At 34.9% G+C, this 20,771-nt stretch overlaps 1 protein-coding gene across 1 annotated transcript in view; it reads left to right on the plus strand.

The window, feature by feature from the left end:
- Positions 1 to 20,771, plus strand: part of MLIP (muscular LMNA interacting protein) — a 137,033-nt gene that overhangs the window by 34,071 nt on the left and 82,191 nt on the right. The window contains exons 5-8 of the mRNA XM_073006184.1: positions 3,405 to 3,476; positions 13,420 to 13,485; positions 13,569 to 13,652; positions 13,793 to 13,852. Coding sequence (XP_072862285.1) covers positions 3,405 to 3,476; positions 13,420 to 13,485; positions 13,569 to 13,652; positions 13,793 to 13,852 — 282 coding nt within the window. The remainder of the gene's footprint in view (positions 1 to 3,404; positions 3,477 to 13,419; positions 13,486 to 13,568; positions 13,653 to 13,792; positions 13,853 to 20,771) is intronic.

Raw genomic sequence — 20,771 nt, forward strand, 5'->3', positions numbered from 1 at the left:
AAAAATTAGCTGGGTGTGGTGCTACATGCCTTTCCTACCAGACACTCTGGAGGTTGAGGTGGAAGAATTGCTTGAGCTCAGGAGGTAGAGGCTGTAGTGAGTCATGATCGCACCATGACTCTCCAGCCTAGGCAACAGAGAAAGACTCTGTCTCCCCACTCACCTCCCACCCCCCCCAAAAAAAAGAAAAAGAGAAAAAAATTCTTGAATAAATATGTTAGTTGAACATCCATAAACAGATTTACAGGATCAGTTAATGTCCACCAAGTTGAGAGAACCCAGTGGCAGGAGCTCCTAGTCCTTAGTATATGATTTGAGTGAAGATAAAAATGACACACCTAACAAAATGTTTCATGAAATAATCCAAAAATTCTTATCTTCATTGCTTACAATGACAAACCCAATCTAATCAGATAAAACTTGGTAAAGATAATGCCTGAAGCCCTATTTTTGGGTCTAAAAAAGTATAAATAAGCATAAATATAGGATGGAGTTAACGGCAAATGTTTTGAAAAAAGATGAAAGGATTAGGAATTTACGTGATAGCCTACTCAGTGTGATCCAACAATATGAAATAACTCCAACCTCCTTTCTTGCATATTTTAAAACTCTCCACAAAAACTAAGGCGATGATCCCAGTTATTATCTTCATTACATTAATTGAGTTTATTGTCAATATCATGGAAGTGATTATATTTTACTATGTGCTAAAAACACATCTAGTTAAACACTTTTTATAATTTTAAGGAATATTATCAGAGGAGAGCAATGAGGGTAGTGGAATTCTTCACTTGGGTATCAGGGAGTTGGTGAAGGAAGCAATATAATTATGTAGAAGAGAGCTCTTGGCATGAGCCATGATTTCAAGAGGGGGGAAATAGGACCAATGAGATAAATTAGTAGGAAGCATATTTTGGCTCAATGTAGGGGAGAATTTTGTACTAATTCTAACAATTAGACCTGAATGTGCTGCCTTGGGAAGCAAGCAAGTGTTCATTTGGCTACTAAACAGAACAGATTCATGTGTCAGATGAGGGGGTTGAACCAAATCACCTTCAATATCACTTCTTATTGTAAGATTCTGTGACACTTTGTGTGCAATAACAAGGTATGTCTCTGTACAGGCTTTCCCAGCTATATTCTTTAAGGAAGTTGAGGATAGGAGAACAAGCACTGTAAATGACTGCACATCCTGAAATGAGAGGCAAGGGCATTTGTAGATATGTGCATAGTTGTTGGGCTAGAGTGCCTGTGTCCAAATTCCAGCCATGACTTACATGTACTAGCCAGTGACCTTCAATTAGTTATTTAACATTTCTGTACCTCAGTTTCCATATATAAAATGGGGATAGTATAGTATCTACCTAATAGCTTTGTTGTGACAATTGAATGAGTTAATTCACATGAAGCTTTTAGAATGGTACCTGGCTCATAGTGATTGCTAGATACTGTTATGTTTGCAACTATAATTACAATTAACTGTTCATGAAGACATCATAGAGTGAGATGGTATATTTTATTCTGCATTACATGTATGCTTATGTATTCTTTGGAAGAAAATATTATAGAGAAAGCATGTATATTGGACACAGGCAGGCTCTTTATGGGCTGCGTGGTCTTGGACAAGTCATTTGACCTCTGCTTTTCTTAATAACTCTCTAGTTATAGGGCTCCTGTAAAATTAAGTGAGTAATAATAATAAATGTCAGCGTAGTAATAAATGTCAGCTCCTATTGCCCATGGAAAGATAGTATTTCAATTTCAATTCTTATTCAAATATCTTTTTATCTAGAGACCACAGCAGGGCAGGGTCAATGTAACAACTTAGGGCTTGAAGTGACCTGAGACATCTTCCAGCAATTGCCTCTCATGTAGAAGATGGGAGAGTAGGTTCCTTAAGAGTTGAGAGACTTGCAGAAAGCCTTATAGCTTCTTCCTATGGGAGAAGAGCTATATGGTGGAGGGAAAGTGGAAAATAAGTAAATATTCAGAGTACATTTTTTGGGAAAAAGTGTGTAGCTTCTGAGCTCTTGTACACTTTTAGCTGGGTGTTTTTGTGAAAGAGTGTGTGTGTGTGTCTGTATGTGAGTACATATATATATGTATATATCTATGTGTATGAATAAGAGTGTGTAAGTGAGCATGTGTTTGTGGGTGACTGATTATCTGGCTAGTGTGATAATGCCACTTGCTGGCATGCAGGCTTTTTCATTATCTCTAGCTCAGTATGCCAAGAAAAGAAAGAAAACAGTAAAAAAGAGAATGCATCCTGCTGTTAGCTGGATGCTGACTTTCTTTATCTGGATCTGGCACTTTGATTCCTCACAACTTCAAGTTTTTCCTAAGGAAAATGAATGTGTCTGTCTCTTACCTTCACCATCCCACTTTAATGAAGTTTCCTTTAATTACATCTATAAAACCCAAGGCTTAATTTTATTTGATGACACTGTCTTCTGCAGACATTTTGGTTTTCTTTTGAAGACACTAAGAGAGCCTGGAGCTCTGTGCCGATTTCCTCACTGGTACTGGCCACTGGGGAAGCTGCCTGAGACAAGGGCATCTGAAGGGACAGGAGCCTTGAACTCAGTTAATCAGCTGGAGACCCAGAGCAGTATCAAAACTGAGTTTTTGATTATGCATATTTATCCTGATTTCTACAGCTTCCTCATGCTCGCCCCTCTCCCCCAAATATTCTACAACACTGAACCATTTTATTCTGAGTTGTACTTAACACTTAGGAAGTCTTAATGTTTGCTTCATTAACATAACTGTTAGAAAGTGCAGGGGATGATGAGGTTTAAAAAATGAGTTTAAGATCAAGAGTGTGTACTTTTTGTTTTTCTTTATGGAGTTACATTGCTCATATTGTTTATGTTCAAATTATTGACTACTTTGCTGCTTGCATAAAAAAATGGCTGCTAATTTTTATGTATTTTGATCTTTGTTTTTATGGATGATGCAAGAAAATGATCAAGAGCTCAATTACACTTACTGGCATAATATTTGTTAATTGTGAGACTGTTAAAAAGAAACATTCCTTTGAGGATCAAGCAGAACCACCTCCTGTCCTCTTGTATAGAATAGTACTCCTATGAGGGAATGATGCTAATGAAAAATTTATATATAACTTTGTGTAAAGGAAGTTTTTAAGTTCTGAAACGGAGTGGCATATAATTGCCTGTAATCTCTAGGCTGGTATTTTACTGTGGCACTTCTTTGCTTCTCATTCTAATAAAATATTAACATGGTAAGCTAATTGTTTCTGTCAGAAACAAGTTGTTCAGCATAATAACCATTTTATTCATTTGATAACGTGTCGTTTAACTTGGTAGAACTGTCTGAAAATTATGTCATGTTTTTTCCCATTTTCATATCTACTCTTGCTTTCTGGTTGCCCATTCTAGCAATACAAGACCAAGTCAAGCTACAAGGCTTTTGCAGCAATCCCTACAAACACATTGCTTTTGGAACAGAAGGTCAGTGTTGGCTCAAAAACAGTGAATTTTACGTTTCTAATGTGATTTTTAAAATGTTTTCTAAAATTTCTGTTGGGAAGATTTCTGTTTTAAAGTTCTGCCTTTACTAAAATAATATTCCGTTCTCAGTTTAGGATGATGTGGTGAAAACATTTTGGTGAATATAATTGTAGTAGACGTTATTGGTTTATCGCTAGAGGCTGAATATGAGCCTAGAGATGTTTAATCCACTGTCAAGCTGCTTTGGGAAACTTGATTCAGATTTGGATAAATCCTTCTTCTTTGAAATTTTAAATAATTATTATATTCAAAAACTTTCATATCAAGAACTTTCATATCTATCCATATTGATTAAAAGAATTGGGGTAAAATGGGATTATTTGTGAACAGTTGGCCACATTGGTTGTTGACTGGTAAATACTTGGTGACTAACAGTGGCTTCCACCATTGTACTATACTGATACTTAGATATTATAACTGAGTATTCAACTCAGCCTCATAGATTCCATTGTGGACTAAACCTCTTCACACATCCATTCTTGCCATCCAGTGGTCCCACTTTCATCAACAGAAAAGACTGAGATGACGGTCAGTGACCCAACTGCTTTCACATGGCTCCAAGAGATTTTTGCTTTGCTATTAAGGGTCATTTATAATAAAATTATAGGTTGTTACGTAAGTAGGTAAATTAAATTAAAGCCTCCTGTTTAATAAGTATGTTATGCATGTTTAAATGAAAGCCAAATAGAGTTATATCAGAATCAAAGTGAAATGACTTACCAAGTCTGTGAAATTATCCATTTCATATATTACTTTTATGATTATGTATTTAGTCAATTTATTTCTCAATGCACTAAGTCTATTATTTTTTCTGTGTAATTATGGAGTTTCAAGACTGTTGCTATCATTTATCTAAACGTTGTTTGCCAACCAGGTGGTATTTTGATCACTGGTTTATAAATCTACATTCTTATTCTTTTAGCATGATCTGAAGAGTAAAGCCTTTGTATGAGCTCTTATCTAATAAGTAGGAATTGTTAGTGGGATAAGTAGTGTATAGGTAGACATTAATTCCAAATTATACACAGGTAGTGTCCAATCTATGTTCTGTATATGTAAGTGCTTTGAACTGTAGGTTCACTAGGCTGCAGAAAAATCTGCAGCTTTTTCCCTAGCATCTTTCCTGAATTTCTACCCCTTATTGCCCGTTAAAAGATGAGATGGGACTAAAATACAGATTTCAGGAGACTTCAGGAGGTTGTGGAAAGGGACACTTTTCCATTGCCCCTTATTCTACACTCTAGGGCCATAATGGTGGGAGATGGTGGCAGAGTTCCCACACCACAGACTCTCTGCCTATTTTGGATGACTATTTCTGGAAACTTGTCACAAGTGTGTGCTTTCACAGATGTGGGAGAATCACTCTCCATCAGCAGTGAGACAAAGAGGAGTTGAGGAGCCTGCTTTCATCCTCATCCTTCCCTCATACTTGTCTCACCTCATCTAGGCATATTTTCCTGGAACTATGTTCTGCTACTATGTAAATTTCCTATTTAGAAAAATGAAAGTTAATTCTTTCTGAAAGTCTTCTGTGAGATAAGACTAGATGTCAGTACTGTTTCTAGAATCTCTGTCCATTAGGATTGTTTCCAGAATTCTCTTCCAATTAACTAAATTATAGAGTTTATAATGTATTCATTAGTCAGTAAAGATGAAGAGTCATTAGTTTAATTTCCAATTTTATTAGAAACCCATTTCATAAATGTATATGGTGGTATTGATGTATATTTAACCTATTATACACGTTCATGTGTAAAAGATTTTGTGTTTTTAATTTTAAATAAAACGTTCTGTAGGAAAAGTATTTCTATTTTTAGTACGAAAATATAAACATGACATCTATATTTAAAATAATGTTATTCCAGAGGGGGCTGAATTACTGTACAAGTACTAATGTAGGTTATTGTCTCTTGGCTAGTATAGTTTTTGGACCATAAACATTTAACTTATTCAAAGGTCTCAGATGTGATGTGAATTTTTTTTTTCTTTAGGCCCTTTAAATTATTCCACATATTTTCTACAGGCTTTCCTATGTTATGTGTTCCTCAATAAGAAACTTAACTTTGTAAGAATTTTAAAATATCAAAGCCTTGTCTAAAGATTTTATGAGTTACCTCCATTTTCAATGGTATTTTTTGAATGATATTGTATTGCTCCTTTTGGTGTTACAGTTTTAAAAAATAAATCTGGCAGTTTAATCCTTTACACCCATCTGCATATACAATAGGCTTTATCTTAATGCCATTGAAATCAAAGGGATTTATTTCTGAATTGAGTGGGAAAATTAGGACTATCATCTTGAGGAACTCTTCTATTTAGGGAAGAATAAAAATCTTGCAATATTTTAAATCACAGAAGGTTTTCTGAGATCTCTTTGATAACACAGAACACCACAATTCAGGGGTAGGGCAATGTTGTAGATTCATTATAATACTTGGCTATGGTCCATGCTGTGGAATGCCTTGAAGCTGGAGCTAACAAAAATAATTCATGTCTTAGCTATTTCAACAATTATCTCTCCAACTGGATTATACCCATGGTAGGTATCTTATGCCACATTCTGTTCTACAGCATATAGTATAATTAATGAGAAACCAGATTTACTTTTTTAAAATAATGCTATTTTTAAAAACAAGATTTTCTCCGAATTGAAATACAAGCATCCCTTGTAATGAGACATTAAGCTCTCGTTGAATTACTGGATTGGTTTCAGTTTTAATCAACCCTGGATGAAGCCCATCATTTTTAAAAGAGTACACTTTGTTGGCAGGGAACATGAGGTTTCTAGTACTTCTGTTCTGTAATTTATTGTCCGCATCAAAATTTAAATTTATATCTTATTCCATATTCTATCATTTTTTCCCCTGTGAACCTTTAAGAAGGAAGCATTTGTAGCTTAAGTCTTAAATAAGGATTTATAGGGAGAGATAAATGTAAGGTATGATTTTTATTGTGTTGGCTTCATCAGAGTCTTTGGCTTAATCTCCTGCCAATAATCATCTTCTCCAAGAATCACATGAGGATGAAATACAAATGACTATGAAGTAATCAGATTACTTTACATTGTGACTGTCCATAGACTTTATTACATTATGTTCAACAATATACTAACGTCTGTAGATAAAATAACTTTGATATGGACCTTATTTTTAGTCTTTGTATTAGTCTGTTTTCACTCTGCTGATAAAGACATAACTGAGACTGGAAAAAAAAAGAGGTTTAATTGGACTTACAGTTCTACATGGCTGAGGAGCCCTCAGAATCAAAGGCACTTCTTACATGGTGGCAGCAAGAGAAAATGAGGAATAAGCAAAAGCAGAAACCCCTGATAAATTCATCAGATCCTGTGAGACTTACTCATTATCATGAGAACAGCAAGGGAAACACCAGTCCCCATGATTCAGTTACCTCCCTCTGGGTCCCTCCCACAACACATGGGAATTCTGGGAGCTACAATTCAAGTTGAGATTTGGGAGGGGATACAGCCAAACCATATCAGTCTTGATGTGTATATTGCTCTCTTTTTCAGAGAATGTTAAAGGTCTCTCTTTCATTGACTAGTTTTTCTTCTTATCTGAGTCTGACAGCAATAGGTAAACAGTTAAAATTAAACTGTTTGGCACATACTAATATTCAAAATAAATAGATTATTATTTTTATCATGTAATTGTTAAAGGAGGAGAGAATGAATGAAGAAGTATTTCCATAAAATCAAAGAATATGCATCTTTATTGTCTTACTGATGATTAATATTTTTCCATGAAAATATAAATTTTTCCTTGAAAGTAATTTAAATTCTCTGTTTCCTTCCTCATAAGTATTTCTGAGCATAAAATTAGGGCTGGGGCTAGGTACAATGTTCCTAATAAATGGCGTTACTGTCTGCCATTTTCATGATACATTTGATTCATAAGAAGTGTGTACTCGACAGAAGAATTCTGGAGCAGCTCAGTTTTATATATAGCAAAAAATAATTACAGGTTTAATTCTTTAAATGGAAAGTTATAGGATAAACATCTTTCTTTTGGTGCAAGGAATATAAAATTTGTTATTTTAACAACTAATAAAAATGATGGCATAAAAAGAGAAAGGCAAACTTGTGATATATCCTGTCAGCTGTCAAGTCTATTTATTCTAAGTTGTCTCTTGGATTTTTTGTTTCCTTTTTTGAAATGGGGTCTTGTTATGTTGCCCAGGTTAGATTTGAACTCCTAGTCTCAAGCAATTGTCTTGTCTCAGCCTCTTGAGTAGCTGGGACTACAGGTACACAACACCACACCCAGCTAAGTTGCCTATTTAATTTTTTAAAGCATGAGTTGCTAAACTCCAATCTTATTAAACACATGTCCTTAGGTGAGAATATTTTAAAATCTCTTTATGTCTTGGCAGGGTGTAATGGCTCATGCCTGTAATCCCAGCACTTTGGGAGACCGAGGTGGGTGGATCACCTGAGGTCAGAAATTCAAGATCAGCCTGACCAACATGGTGAAACCCTGTCTCTACTGATAATACAAAAGAAAAATTTAACCGAGTATGGTGGCAGATGCCTGTAATCCCAGCTACTCTGGGGGCAAAGGAAGGAGAATCACTTGAACTCGGTAGGTAGAGGTTGCAGTGAGCCGAGATTGCGCCACTGCCCTCCAGCCTGGGTGATACAGTGAGACTCAGTCTCAAAAAAAAAAAAATTTGTTTATGTCTTAAAAATTTAACAAAACCTTATTGCTAATTTAGCACATGACCTATATTAGAGAAACATTGCTTAATTTAGATTTTAGTACAAGAGACAAATGTGTTCCCAATTTCTTTAATAATGGAGAAGAGTCCAGGACTCAAATCTATGGTAGATGGTTCTCGGGTAGTTGTCTACTGTGTGCATAACTTTAAAAAGTTATCAAATTGTATTTAATTATGCATATTTACTGCTTTCTTTCTTTATCTTGACCTTTTTGAGGAGATAGATATACAATATTCTTTACTAAACGTTCATTGAATAAATGAGTTTAGTTTGGGGCCATATAGGCCTGTAAAATTTCCAATTGTATTCCACAGGTTCTTAAGCATATAAAAATAAAGTAGACTACTGTATGCCAATCAAAATAACAATAGCAAAGGGTCTTTCTTTAGGACATAATAAGCCTCATCAATTCTACTTCCATGGAAAAGCTTATAGAATGGCCTTCTGCAAGAAGGGAAGTAAGCCGACACCTTTTGAAGATTAGACAATACAATCACAATGACTACCATATTGAATACTCTAGTGTATCAGATATTGAGCTAAGTGTGCTTTCATCTTCACAACTCTGTGAAGAATTTAATGCTCAAAGAAGCCAAGTAAATTCCCTAAAGCATCAAGAGTACTACATTGCTAAATTGGACCTCAGAGGAGCTCTGATTGGCTCTCAGCCTTCCCTGTTCCCTACCTTACAGTGACATCAGCTAACTACAGTGAATTATTGAGAGGTATGTTGATATGGGATCCCTGCCTACAATACTTGTTTTCATTACTTGGTAAGATATATTTATATCTTCATTAAATGAGAGCAACAAGAGTATTTTGTTTTTATGTAGAAAAATTTAAAGAAAATGGGAAATAATGTGGCTCTGAGATGACTTGAGAGAGTGATGGATTACAAACCAGCTCAATTCGTTGAGCTACTGAAAGAGATGAGGCAAATTACAGTGAAGGACGTGCTTCTGGAAATAAAGAACACCCTTCTGCCATCCTTAATTAAGTGCACAAAAGTATAGATTCTTCTACCATTGAGCTTTGCTGGAATGTGTTTGAAACTGGTTGGAATGGTTTGCAAAAACTCCCTTCTCTGTAGGAGGAACAAACTTTCCAAAGCTCTTGGGAGTAAAATCACCAAGTAGAGTTTCTTCAGTTCTTGATATTTTTAAACCAATCATGTAAAAATATTTTACTGGCAAATATTCCTAGATCTTTAAAGGAACCCTACTTTATATATCTGCAAGCTCCTTCGGTTTGCAGTGTCCTTTTTTCCTTTCCTTCAGAGGTGAATGTTATTCAGACCTGAATCCCCAACTAGACAATCAAAGTGAGATTCATTTTTCTGACAATATGTACTATCCTACAAATGGTTTTGTATTAGTCCAGTAAGAATTTTGTAGTCCTTGGGGGATTTATTCTACCAAATAGCGGGTCATATTAACAAAATATAGGAGAATTTAGGGTAAACATAATTTTGGGGGGTTGATTTGATCATTACTAAAATCTAATAACTCAGGAATGAAAACTTTGAAATTCAATCAAATAGGTAGTCTAGGTATAACAAAAAGTTTACAGATTCTGTTAGATCATTCTTCTTTTGGAGGCAGTTTACTTTCCAACTCCCGATTTTTAGAACTTCATCCTATATTTTAAGGGAGCAAATTAGACTAACAATATATTTGAGTAAAAAGTGTTTGCAGTTTCATCAGAGGCACTCATAATTGGGAATACCTATTACAGTTTATTGGCATAATTTTACACAAGGACTTTGATTCACAGTGCTTTTTCACATTTCTTGGCTCTGAATTTTAATGTAGTGTTAAGTTCAGAAACTATTTTCTGCTATGAGATTTATTTGGTGTCTTTTCAAAAGCTGGGCCCCAAAGTTGGCACTTCTGAACAAACTACCAACACTTCTAATGAGAGTATTCCTGATTATTTGTATTTGTTAAGAATTCTTTAAAATGAATGAGCTCAATATTGTGTGCTACCTTGACATCTGCTATTATTGAGAGAGCCTCCAATGGCCTAATTGCAAGTTCCCCTCTTCATTCCGCTCCTGCAGATATGGTTCTGTAGCCAAACAACCCTCCTTATCCAACTGACCAGGTGCAATTCCTGAGTATACCTTAGTAATAGGTTCCAGTTCAAACAAGCCAATCATATCCTTTGGTGGAACCAGGGGCACATTACTCTCTGGATACCCACAACCCCTGGTTGTTCCTTATTGTGACGTCCATGTGGCCCCGCATGTTTTGTGGTGTCCCCCTTCCCTGGACTGTAAGTATATGTGACTAATAAACTGTTGTGGATTTGATCTGTATAGTGTCAAGAGTTATGTAACCATCTATCCCTGTAACACAAAGAAAGGAACTTCACCCCCATTAACAAGGTGAACAGGAGGTGATTGATACAGCATGCCAGGAAAATATTAAACCATCTGAACACCAGTGAAGAGTTATTTTTGTGAATTTTCAGTTCCCTGCCAATCATTTCTCATGATTAATCATAATTTTAAAGAATGAAGAAAGAAAGCACAAAATAGATTTTTGTTATGGTAAGAAAGAAGCAATCTTGAATGTTTTTATTAGGTTATCATAACAAGCCTTCCAAATTTTCTTACCTAATACAGAAAAGTGGATTTTGAAAACAAAAATTTCCAGACAATATTTACCTGTATGAGCTATTAAAACATAGGATAGTAAAATTTTATCTTTTAAAGTCACTTTTCTGAATTCTTAGGGGTATATCCCACACCAAAATGGCAGTTCTAGCATCTGGACCTGGTAATTCCCAATTCTTAGGGAGTATGTCCCATGCCAAAATGGCAGTTCTAGCATCTGGACCTGGTACCTCTTGGTCAAGGCTAATAGTTCTGGATGGAGATCCCTGGTTGTTAGAAGGGGAAAATAGATTTTGATGAGCAATGGATTCCGTGGTTTCACAATTGGCATAACACCTTCTATCAGGATATATCTACCTCAGAATGGGAATAAAGAAATGAGAAATAGGAGGTAAATCTAAATAACAGGAGAGGGGAACCTGTAATTCTAAAAAGTTATATAACATATGATAATAGAGAACTGAGTCTTTCATTTGTCTGTTTACAAATCTGCCAGAACATATATATTCAAGTGATGATATTTCTCTTGAAAATAACTGCATTGTGCCTACAATTGCTTATTGCATTTTTGGTAACCTCTTTTATAACTGTCTTCAGAACTCATGGCATATATTTTTTCTGTAACCTTTCTGGCTGTAGATTTTCAAACTTTGAAAGTATACTGAAACTAGATTGCTTGAAAAACTTCCTGTTGTAAAATACCTATAATCAAGGATCAATTTAGAAAATGCATTAAAAAACAAGTCAAACCACATGAAATTGCCATCTTGGCAAGTGTTTTTCAGTTAAATACTGACAATTTTGTGTGTGTTCAACCCAGGATAACGCTGAGTTCACCAAAAAAAAAAAAAAAAAAAAAAAAAAAAAAAAAGGTGGGGGGGAATCCCCAAGGGTCAAATATTAAAAGCAGGCTGAAATTCAGAACGTTTATCATGGTGCTGATGCTCTGGTAAGACAGAGAATGGGAATTGCATCCCCATTAAGAAGTCAAGATTTTTGAATTGTTACACTCTCAGTTGCAAGAAGAATGATAACTTTTTTTTTTTTTTCCAAAGGGAAATGACAATCCTGCTTTTTTATTTTTATTTTTTTAGAGACAGTGTCTTACTCTGTTGCCCAGGCTGAAGTGCAGTAGTGTGATCAGGGCTCACTGTAGCCTCAAACTCCTGGGCTCAACAATCTTCCTGCCTCAGTCTCTCAAGTTTCTGAAACTACAGGTGTATGTCACCACATTCAGCTAATTTTTAAAATTTTTTATAGAGATGGGATCTCACTGTGTTGCCCAGGCTGTTCTTGAACTCCTGGGTTCAAGTGATCCTTCTGCCTCAGCCTCCCAAAGTGCTAAGATTACAGGTGCGAGCCACTGTGAATGGTCATAACATTTTCTTATAGCAATCTAGGCTTAGGGTAGGAAAAAATGACCTTTAGTCATGAGCCTACCCTGAGACAGGTTTGAGATTTAATTTATACAATCTCTGTGACAAAGAAAAATATGTGCTGAAAATCGAAATTTGATTTAATTTTAAATTAGCTTGCCTTATTCTGTTTCTGCAAATATAGAAGTAGCTTGTATTGGACCAACTGTTTTACAGATAACAATGATAAACTCTGGATAAGAATATAAAAAAACTATCTGAAGGTACTGAAGCATGACCAAGGCAGGTAGAAACTGCAGTAGAGTCAATGCTTGCAAGAAAAATATGGCACTAGGTTGGTTTCTAGATTTTATAGTTTTTCACCTTATGGGTAGTCCCTTGTCTGGTCACAATGAAGTAGTGAAAATTCAGCAACAACCCAGCAGACTTATTAGATAAGGAAACAGAGAACAGTGTAAGGTCATACAGAAACTAGAAAGTGAGGGGAGAATCTGGAAAAGAGAGTGCCAAATGGAGCCCTAACTGTTGTAGATAAACTCTGCCCAAATCTCTGGATGACTATTGAATGTGCCCATTAGACCCAGCAGAGGAGAAAACAATGAAATAGAGATTTTGCCTAGTTCCCATCATTAGGGAGACAGGGAGTTTGAAGCCAAATTGGCCATATAAGCAAAAAGAACAAAGCTGGAGGCATCACACTACCTGACTTCAAACTATACTACAAGGCTACAGTAATCAAAACAGCATGGTACTGGTACCAAAAGAGATATATAGACCAATGGAACAGAACAGTGGCCTTAGAAATAATGCCACACATCTGCAACCATCTGATCTTTGACAAACCTGACAAAAACAAGCAATGGGGAAAGGATTCCCTATTTAATAAATGAAGTTGGGAAAACTGGCTAGCCATATGCAGAAAACTGAAACTGGACCCCTTCCTTACACCTTATACAAAAATTCAGTCAAGATGGATTAAAGATTTAAACTTAAGACCTAAAAGAAAAATGTCTTCATGTTAAAGAATAGTTCATCAAATACTTCAAATATTTTTTCTTGGAATATTAATACATACAAGGCTTTCTTTGAAGAGACTTTTCTACTCCAGTTGTATGACTAGAAGCCTCATATAAGAACTATTTCATTTATCACTAGGCACTAGATGAACCAGCCAAGACTGAAAGTGTCTCCAAGGACAACACATTAGAACCACCAGTGGAGGTAATAACTTCAGATTACCCCTGCTTTTGGTATGCAATCCCAAAACTTATTGCTAACCCAGTACCTGGTTTCAATTCTTCCAGCTGTATTTCCCTGCACAGCTCAGGCAGCAAACTGAAGAGCTCTGTGCTACCATTGATAAGGTCTTACAGGATTCCTTGTCTATGGTAATGCCTTAGACTAGAGTGTGCAATTCAAACATTTGCTTTGCTTCTCTTCATTTTCCTCTACTTTAGTATGATGCCTCACAGGCTTGTTCTTTTCTTTCCTTTTCTCTTCTTCCTTCCTTCCTTTCTTTTTTTTTCAGCATTCTTCTGATTCTCCTTCAAGGTCCCCAAAGACATTGTTGGGTTCTGACACAGTCAAAGTATGTATATATTTAATATAATTTATGGAACCATAAGATTTATTAGATCAATGATTTCCAAACTGCAAGTCAAGGTCCAATAGTGAATTGAGAAATAAATTTAGTGAATAGCAATCAGTCTTTTTGTAGAATTTTAAAGATAGAAAATATTAGACTTGATTTCAAGTAATGTATAGGTTTTGTTGACATTTGATTACATGTACACATATAATGCAAGGTAAGTGTATACAGGGTTGCAAAGTAAAATCTATTTCTGTGGGTCAAGTTCAAAACAATTTGAAAGCCAACATATTAGACTATTTTTTTTTATGTTGACATTTAGAATGTATAATTTGTGGCTCATTCTCACTCAAATTATAGATTCAATATTTATGGAATTTATAGTCACTGAAAAATAGAGAAGTAAAAAATGAAGTAGACTAAAGTAAAATTAGCCTAAGAGGTTTAATATAAGTATTATTTCTAGAATTATTTTCTTTTTGCTGATTGAATTTATTTCATTATTCTTTGACTCAAAGGGAAATAAAACTGGATATTTTAGATTGTTAGAGTACTACTAAACTATTAATTTTTGTAATTGTGTATGTATTTCCTTTTTATAAAATAGTTATTTTCATTTGTTATTATAAAATACTACATTTCTCCAAATTATTTTTTTCAAACACTTAAGCTCTACTCATCCAAATTTCAAAATGCCTATGATTTTTCTTTTGCTGATAATTGTTAGTTATTAGTTACTGTTTTTCTTTTTTTGGTCAGCCTTATTTATTTCCTTGGAATTAGTATACTTTTTTCCTGTCCTTTCTTAAAACATGGGACACTGTGCATCTAAAGTAATTTTCAAATGTACAGAACTATACATAACTAGAAGAGTAGTCCTAATTTCAATTGAAATATTATCAATAAATATCCATTAGTAATGACATATAAAACCCAGTAATCAATTATTATTATATTAATTATATTTTAGCAGAGGACCCACAAATGGATAATTATAATTTCTGTATTTGAAGTCTATTTTGTTGTATATCCTTTAAGCCTTTTAATCTAAAACTTTGATTTGTCAAAGATATTATATCAATTTTAAAATATATATTTTTTCTTATTTCATTTGTTGAACATGTAAAAGACCTGTAGTATATTAAATATGATGAGAATGGGATTTAAGAAGTTATATATGAATAATAATCTACATTACTGGTTTCTTTAACAAATATTTAATCCTTATGGTGTTAAAAAAAAAAAAAAAAACCCGGTATTTTAGGCCACTTCATTCAAGGCAATTTTTCCTTCAACAGGTATTTATTAAGCACCTACCGTAAGTCTGGTGCTGCAAGGCACTAGGAACATAAGCAAGGCTGGATAACCTAAGGCACATGCTTTGAATGTAGTGATCAAGGGGTAGAATTCAAGCTGAGACCCAAAGGTGGAAAAAAGCCAGCAACAGAAATTTTGATCAGGAATAATAGCTTTCAGGTACAGAAACAGACATGTGTAAATTTCCTGAAGCATGAAAGAGCTTAGTGTGTATGAAGATAAAGAAGACAGCCAATGTGCTTGCTGTACACTGAGCTAGGGATGAACAGTGCAAATGATGTTGAGAAACTGGGTTAAGCACAGTAATTTAAACACTTATTTGCCATGGCATGAAGCTTTTATTCCAAAGAAAATGGGGAGACATAAAACCATGGTGGGAATAACATGAAACTATAGAAGATGATCAATATGGCTGCTGTGAGGAGGCTCCTGCAGTCAGGGAAACAGTCAGTGGGGATGTGGTCTGAATAGGGTGGGTTCAGAAGAGCTAGAGAGAAGCATGACCGTTTGAGGCTTGCCGAGAGTTTGGGTGCAGGTAGTGAAGGAGAGAGAAGACTCATGAATGAACTACAGGTCTCCGCTTTGAGGACAGACAACAATGAAGGAAGAGCTGTATAGTGGCAGGCAGAGGGTTATGTCAGTTTTAGACAAGGATGAGTTTGAAGTGCTTATCAAGAAAGCTTAAACCTGTGTGTTTGAAGCTGAGGGTCATTTGCACATAGACATTGTAAGTGTCCTGTACAGAGCTCCAAGGAACATAACATCACAGGTCTGAAAAAGGAGATGGAGAACCAGTAAATAATAACGAGAAGGCTTTTATGGTAAGAGGAAAGTTAGAGCAGTGTGATATCATGGAAACTATAGAAGAGAGTGTTTCGAATATAATTATGTTGATTGTGGCCAAGGGTCAGAGAAAGATAAGTCTAAAAGAGTGTTTATTAGATTTGGCTTGTGTATTTTGGAACCATATTGCTGGTGCTTGTGTGTTGGCATTCATTCTCGTTTTTGAGTTTTTAGAAGCTTTATCGGCATATATAATCATTTTTTAACTTAAGGTTTTCCTCTTGAGTATTAATATAGTGACTTTTTATTTATAATTTCTAATTGTTGTTTTCCTAGATGTATCATTTACTGTTATTTTACTTTTTTCATACCCTTTTGTCTTATTTTCTTCAGAACAGCATATTTCTGGATATAATTTTTACAGTCAATCAGATTCTATTTACCAGGGACCTTAAGCCACTTATAATTATTGCAATTCTTGTTATGTTAGGATGAATTTTTGCTATCTTATTTCGTGTTTTCTATTTAAAATGTTTTTATTTCTCTTGTTTTTTTTTTTTTTTTTTTTTTTTTTTTTTTTTTTTTTTTTTTTTTTTTCTGCTTTCCTTTGGCAATTTTGATATTTACTAGTTTAAACATCTTGAAAATTTTACTTTATATCTTGTTACTTCTGGTAGTTACATGTACATTCTTAAAGACAATTATTATGCTTAATTTTGTATCAATTTTAAAACGTATAAATGTCTTTCCCCAACATTTTGTAAGCACTATAGCATTTTTCACTTTCTACTTGTTTTTAATCAACCTGTATATAAAAACACAAGCACATACACATACAATTTATTAGTATTGTTTTGAACTTTATGTCTGAACACTTCTTGATCTTTCCTTTGTTTAGATACTTATTTCTGATTTAGAACCTTATTTTGCACACATTCAAAGCTTTTTCCTGGGTTTATTGTTTTTCTTGTTGGAATCTTGCTTCAAGTTGTACAAAGCAAGATCTTTTTGTGTAGATTTTGTGAGCTCTGTCCATGATAACATCTTTATTTTGCCTTTTCGTTTAAATTATAGTTTTGCTGCAAATAAAATTGTAGGTCCTCTTTCTTCAACATTTTCCCCCTAGGTTTCTTTTTCTTCAACAACATACTTATGAATTATTTTGTCAGCATGATACTTGTTCCTTGGCTATAGAGTGATCATTTACAGAATTGCTGTATAAGCTTTTAAAACTTTATCTTTATGTATGATCTTACAGATATTTTTTATGATGTATCTAGGCATGCATTTTTTTCTTGTATATTTTGATTGTTACCCTTTATGACCTTTCATATGAAGTCTTCGATCTTTTCTTTCCCTTACATTCTCGGTAATTTTTAATCATTATTTTTGCAAATATTTACTCCCACATGGGACTCTTATAATACTGATTTTGTCACTTTTGATTCTGTATTTCATGTCTCTTACTCTTCATATTTTTCTATTTATTATTTTCTAATTCCTTCAAGAGGAATCCTTGATCTAATATTCCAGTTCAAGATTTTGTTCAGTATCTATTCTTTCCTTCAATTCCTGTCTTACATTCTTTGTTGAAGCTGATGTAATTTTTTCTTCTAAATAAGATTTATTGAGGCATAATGTAATCACTGTAAACTCCATCCTTTTAGTTTACAGTTCTGAGTTTTGACAAAAGAATCCAATCATATAATTACTACCTCATTCCAAACAAAACATTTCCATCAACTGAAAAAGTTCCCTGTGCTCCTTTTTAGTATACACTTCCCTCTAACCCAAGTCCTGGGAAACCACTTATCTTTTCATGTGTTCCTATGCTTTTGCCTTTTCAATAATATCATATAAATGTAATTATATAGTCTGTAGTCACTATAACCTTTACTTAGTAGAAGGCATTTGAAATTCATCCACATATCATTGCGTGGATCAGTAGCTCTTTTTTTTTTTTTTTTAAATTGCTGATTAGTAGTCCACTGTGTGGATGTTCCATCCTTTGTTTATCTATTCACCAGTTAATAGATGGTTGGGTTATTTCTAATTTGGAGCTATTACTAATAAAGCTGCCAAGAATGTTTGTAAACAAGACTTTGTATGGATATATGATTTCACTTATCTTGGGTAAATACTTAGGAGTGGAATAGAGGAACCATTGTTTTCTTTTATAGTATTTACGTTTTTCAGATGTCTTATGTTTCCATGGAAACTCAAATTTCCCTGAGCATGTCAACTAAGTTGGGTGTATATATGCCTGGTTCCTGGGGTGGCAGGTCCTGAAGCCCAAGTCCTAGCACTTGCCAATTCTGGTGAGGTTTATTTATTTATTCTTTAAGAGCAGGAGGAGCATGTGCTTCAGAAGGGAGAAGTGCCATAGTATCAACCAGTTCCCACTTGCCACTTCCTCTCCACCCTGGTGACCCTGACCCTCCTTTCTGCCTCCCTGCACCTCTGCTTATGGTATATTCTTCTCTTCCAATAGCTGTCCCAGTCATCATTGCTGAGCAAGGGATCAAGGGAAAGATTCATCAGAAGCTGGCCAGTTATTGAAACCTATAGTTAACTATTTTCTCCCAGAAGGCTGAAGGACCACTTTGATATTGTCTTCATTGTTATCTCTTTTTACTACGCTCAGATTTTAGTAGTCCCTCACTTCACCCCATTGATCTTATCTCTGATGTTTAAATGTGTTGTGGCATGAGAAAGCAGGGATAGAATATGTAAAAACAAAACAAAACAACTATTTTGAAATGTTTGGCTGTTAAAAGGAAAAGGAAATTAGGTTGCTATTAAGGTCAAGAAAGAATTTTTTGTTTTGTGAAGCTGAAAATGACAGATCAAATTTGCATATGGTGGCATTGGTCTCAGCAGAGAAAGAAGTACTAATTCTAGAGAAGAAGGGGAAATAAAGGTCTGAATATTTGTGCCCCACCCACCTACTGAGAATTCATATGTTGAAATATATGAAGGTATTAGCAGATGGGGCCATTAGGAAATGATTGGGTCATGAGGATGGGGACCTTATGAATGGGATAAGTTCCCTTACAAAACAGTCCTGAGAGAAACCTCTTACCCTTTCCACCATGTAAAGACATGCAAGATGGCCTCATCTATGAACCAGAAGTGGGCCCTCACCAGGCACCAAATCTGCTAGTGCCTGGATTTTAGACCTCCCAGTCTCCAAAACTGTGGAAAATAAACTTCTGTTGTTTATAAGCCACTCAGTCAATGATATTTGTTATAGTGGCCCAAATGTGCTAAGACCATTTGATAATAAGCTGGAAATGTCCTTCATTGTAATAGAATGGAAAATAAAGGACATGACAGCTACAGATGCAAGAATGTTTGTAGTTTGGTGGAAGAGAAATAATTTTATAACCAATATCTTTAGTTATTTCATAACTAACACCTTTCAATGAAGTAAAATATAAGATCATTAACTAAGATTAAGGGGAGAAGCTGTGATGGGAATGAATTTTAAAAAGTTAAAAAAAAGTTTATATATTCTACTTTCAATTCCTTTTCTCCAGTTTCCTTTTAAATCTCCTTTTTTATGTCACCAAAGCCACTTTTTCCAAGGTTTCTGAAGTCCTCTGCATTGCAATAAACCCAGTCCTGAGTTGAGATGACAGCAACAGAATTTGAGACAGTTGCTCACACCCTCCTCTTTGATACATTTTCCCTCTAGAGTATTTTAGAATGCCATACTCTATCTGTTTTTCCTCTATCTCCCTTTTTGTTATTATTTCTTAGTCTCCTTTGCTGGTTCATCTTCTTCTTCCCAAACTGTTAATGTTGGAATGCTCTGGTCATGAGTCCTCAAACTTCTCTTTTCTCTGCATATTCATTCCTTTGGTGATCTCACCCTGTTTTATGTTATAAAAACTAACTACATATGTGCTGACAACTCTATTTCTAGTCCATGATTCTCTCTCAAACTACCGACTTCCAAATACCTACTCTTCATTTCCATTTAGACTTCTAACAGATGTCTTATCCTCAATATGCATATAAATAAAATCTAGATTTTCTCTGACAAAATGATTCCCTATGTTGCCTTCTCATCTCCATTGGTAGAATTTCACTCTTTCATTTGCTCAAGGCCAAAAACGTTGGTGTCATGTTTTATTCTTCTCCTTCTCTCACATTTCACATGTCTTCTATAGAAATCCTGTTTCTACAGCTTCAGAATATGTCGACTATGATTATTTCATGGCTTCTGCACTACTGAGCCACTGTGTTTTGTTGGATAGTACAAGAGTTTTGTCCCTATACCTCTGACTCACAATAGTTTATTCTTAATACATGAAATGCAGAGAAGCTTTTAAAGCATAAGTCAGATCATGACCTTCCTCTATTTAAAGCCAGAAGTGCTTACACATTTCCCTCAGAATATAAGCAAAGTCCTCACAAGGTCCTGGAAGGGCCTGTATGGTCTGGTGCCCCAATGCTTCTGTGATTGCCTTTTTCTTCCAACTCTCTCCTTTACTCACTCCATCCTAGCCCACTAGCCTCCTTGCTGTGCCTTGGATGTGTCAAGCATGCTCCTGTCTTAGCACGTTAGTTTCTTTTCAAATCAGTTATATCACTGATCATTTTATAGTTTCTATCATACTGTGAAAAATTTTCTGCCTTTATCTCCAAAATCATGGTTAAGTATGGTTGTTTTCAGTCTGGTTCTGAAAAGACACATTTCTTAATCTCCGTGAGTCTTTTTTTTTTTTGGTTGTTTATTATTTCTGCTCATCCTCATTAACATTGTCTTGCCTTTTTGTGTGTCTGAATCTGATTGTATGCTAGATATCCTATT

This window comes from Chlorocebus sabaeus, chromosome 17, assembly GCF_047675955.1.
Source record: "Chlorocebus sabaeus isolate Y175 chromosome 17, mChlSab1.0.hap1, whole genome shotgun sequence".
Classification (NCBI taxonomy): Eukaryota; Metazoa; Chordata; class Mammalia; order Primates; family Cercopithecidae; genus Chlorocebus; species Chlorocebus sabaeus.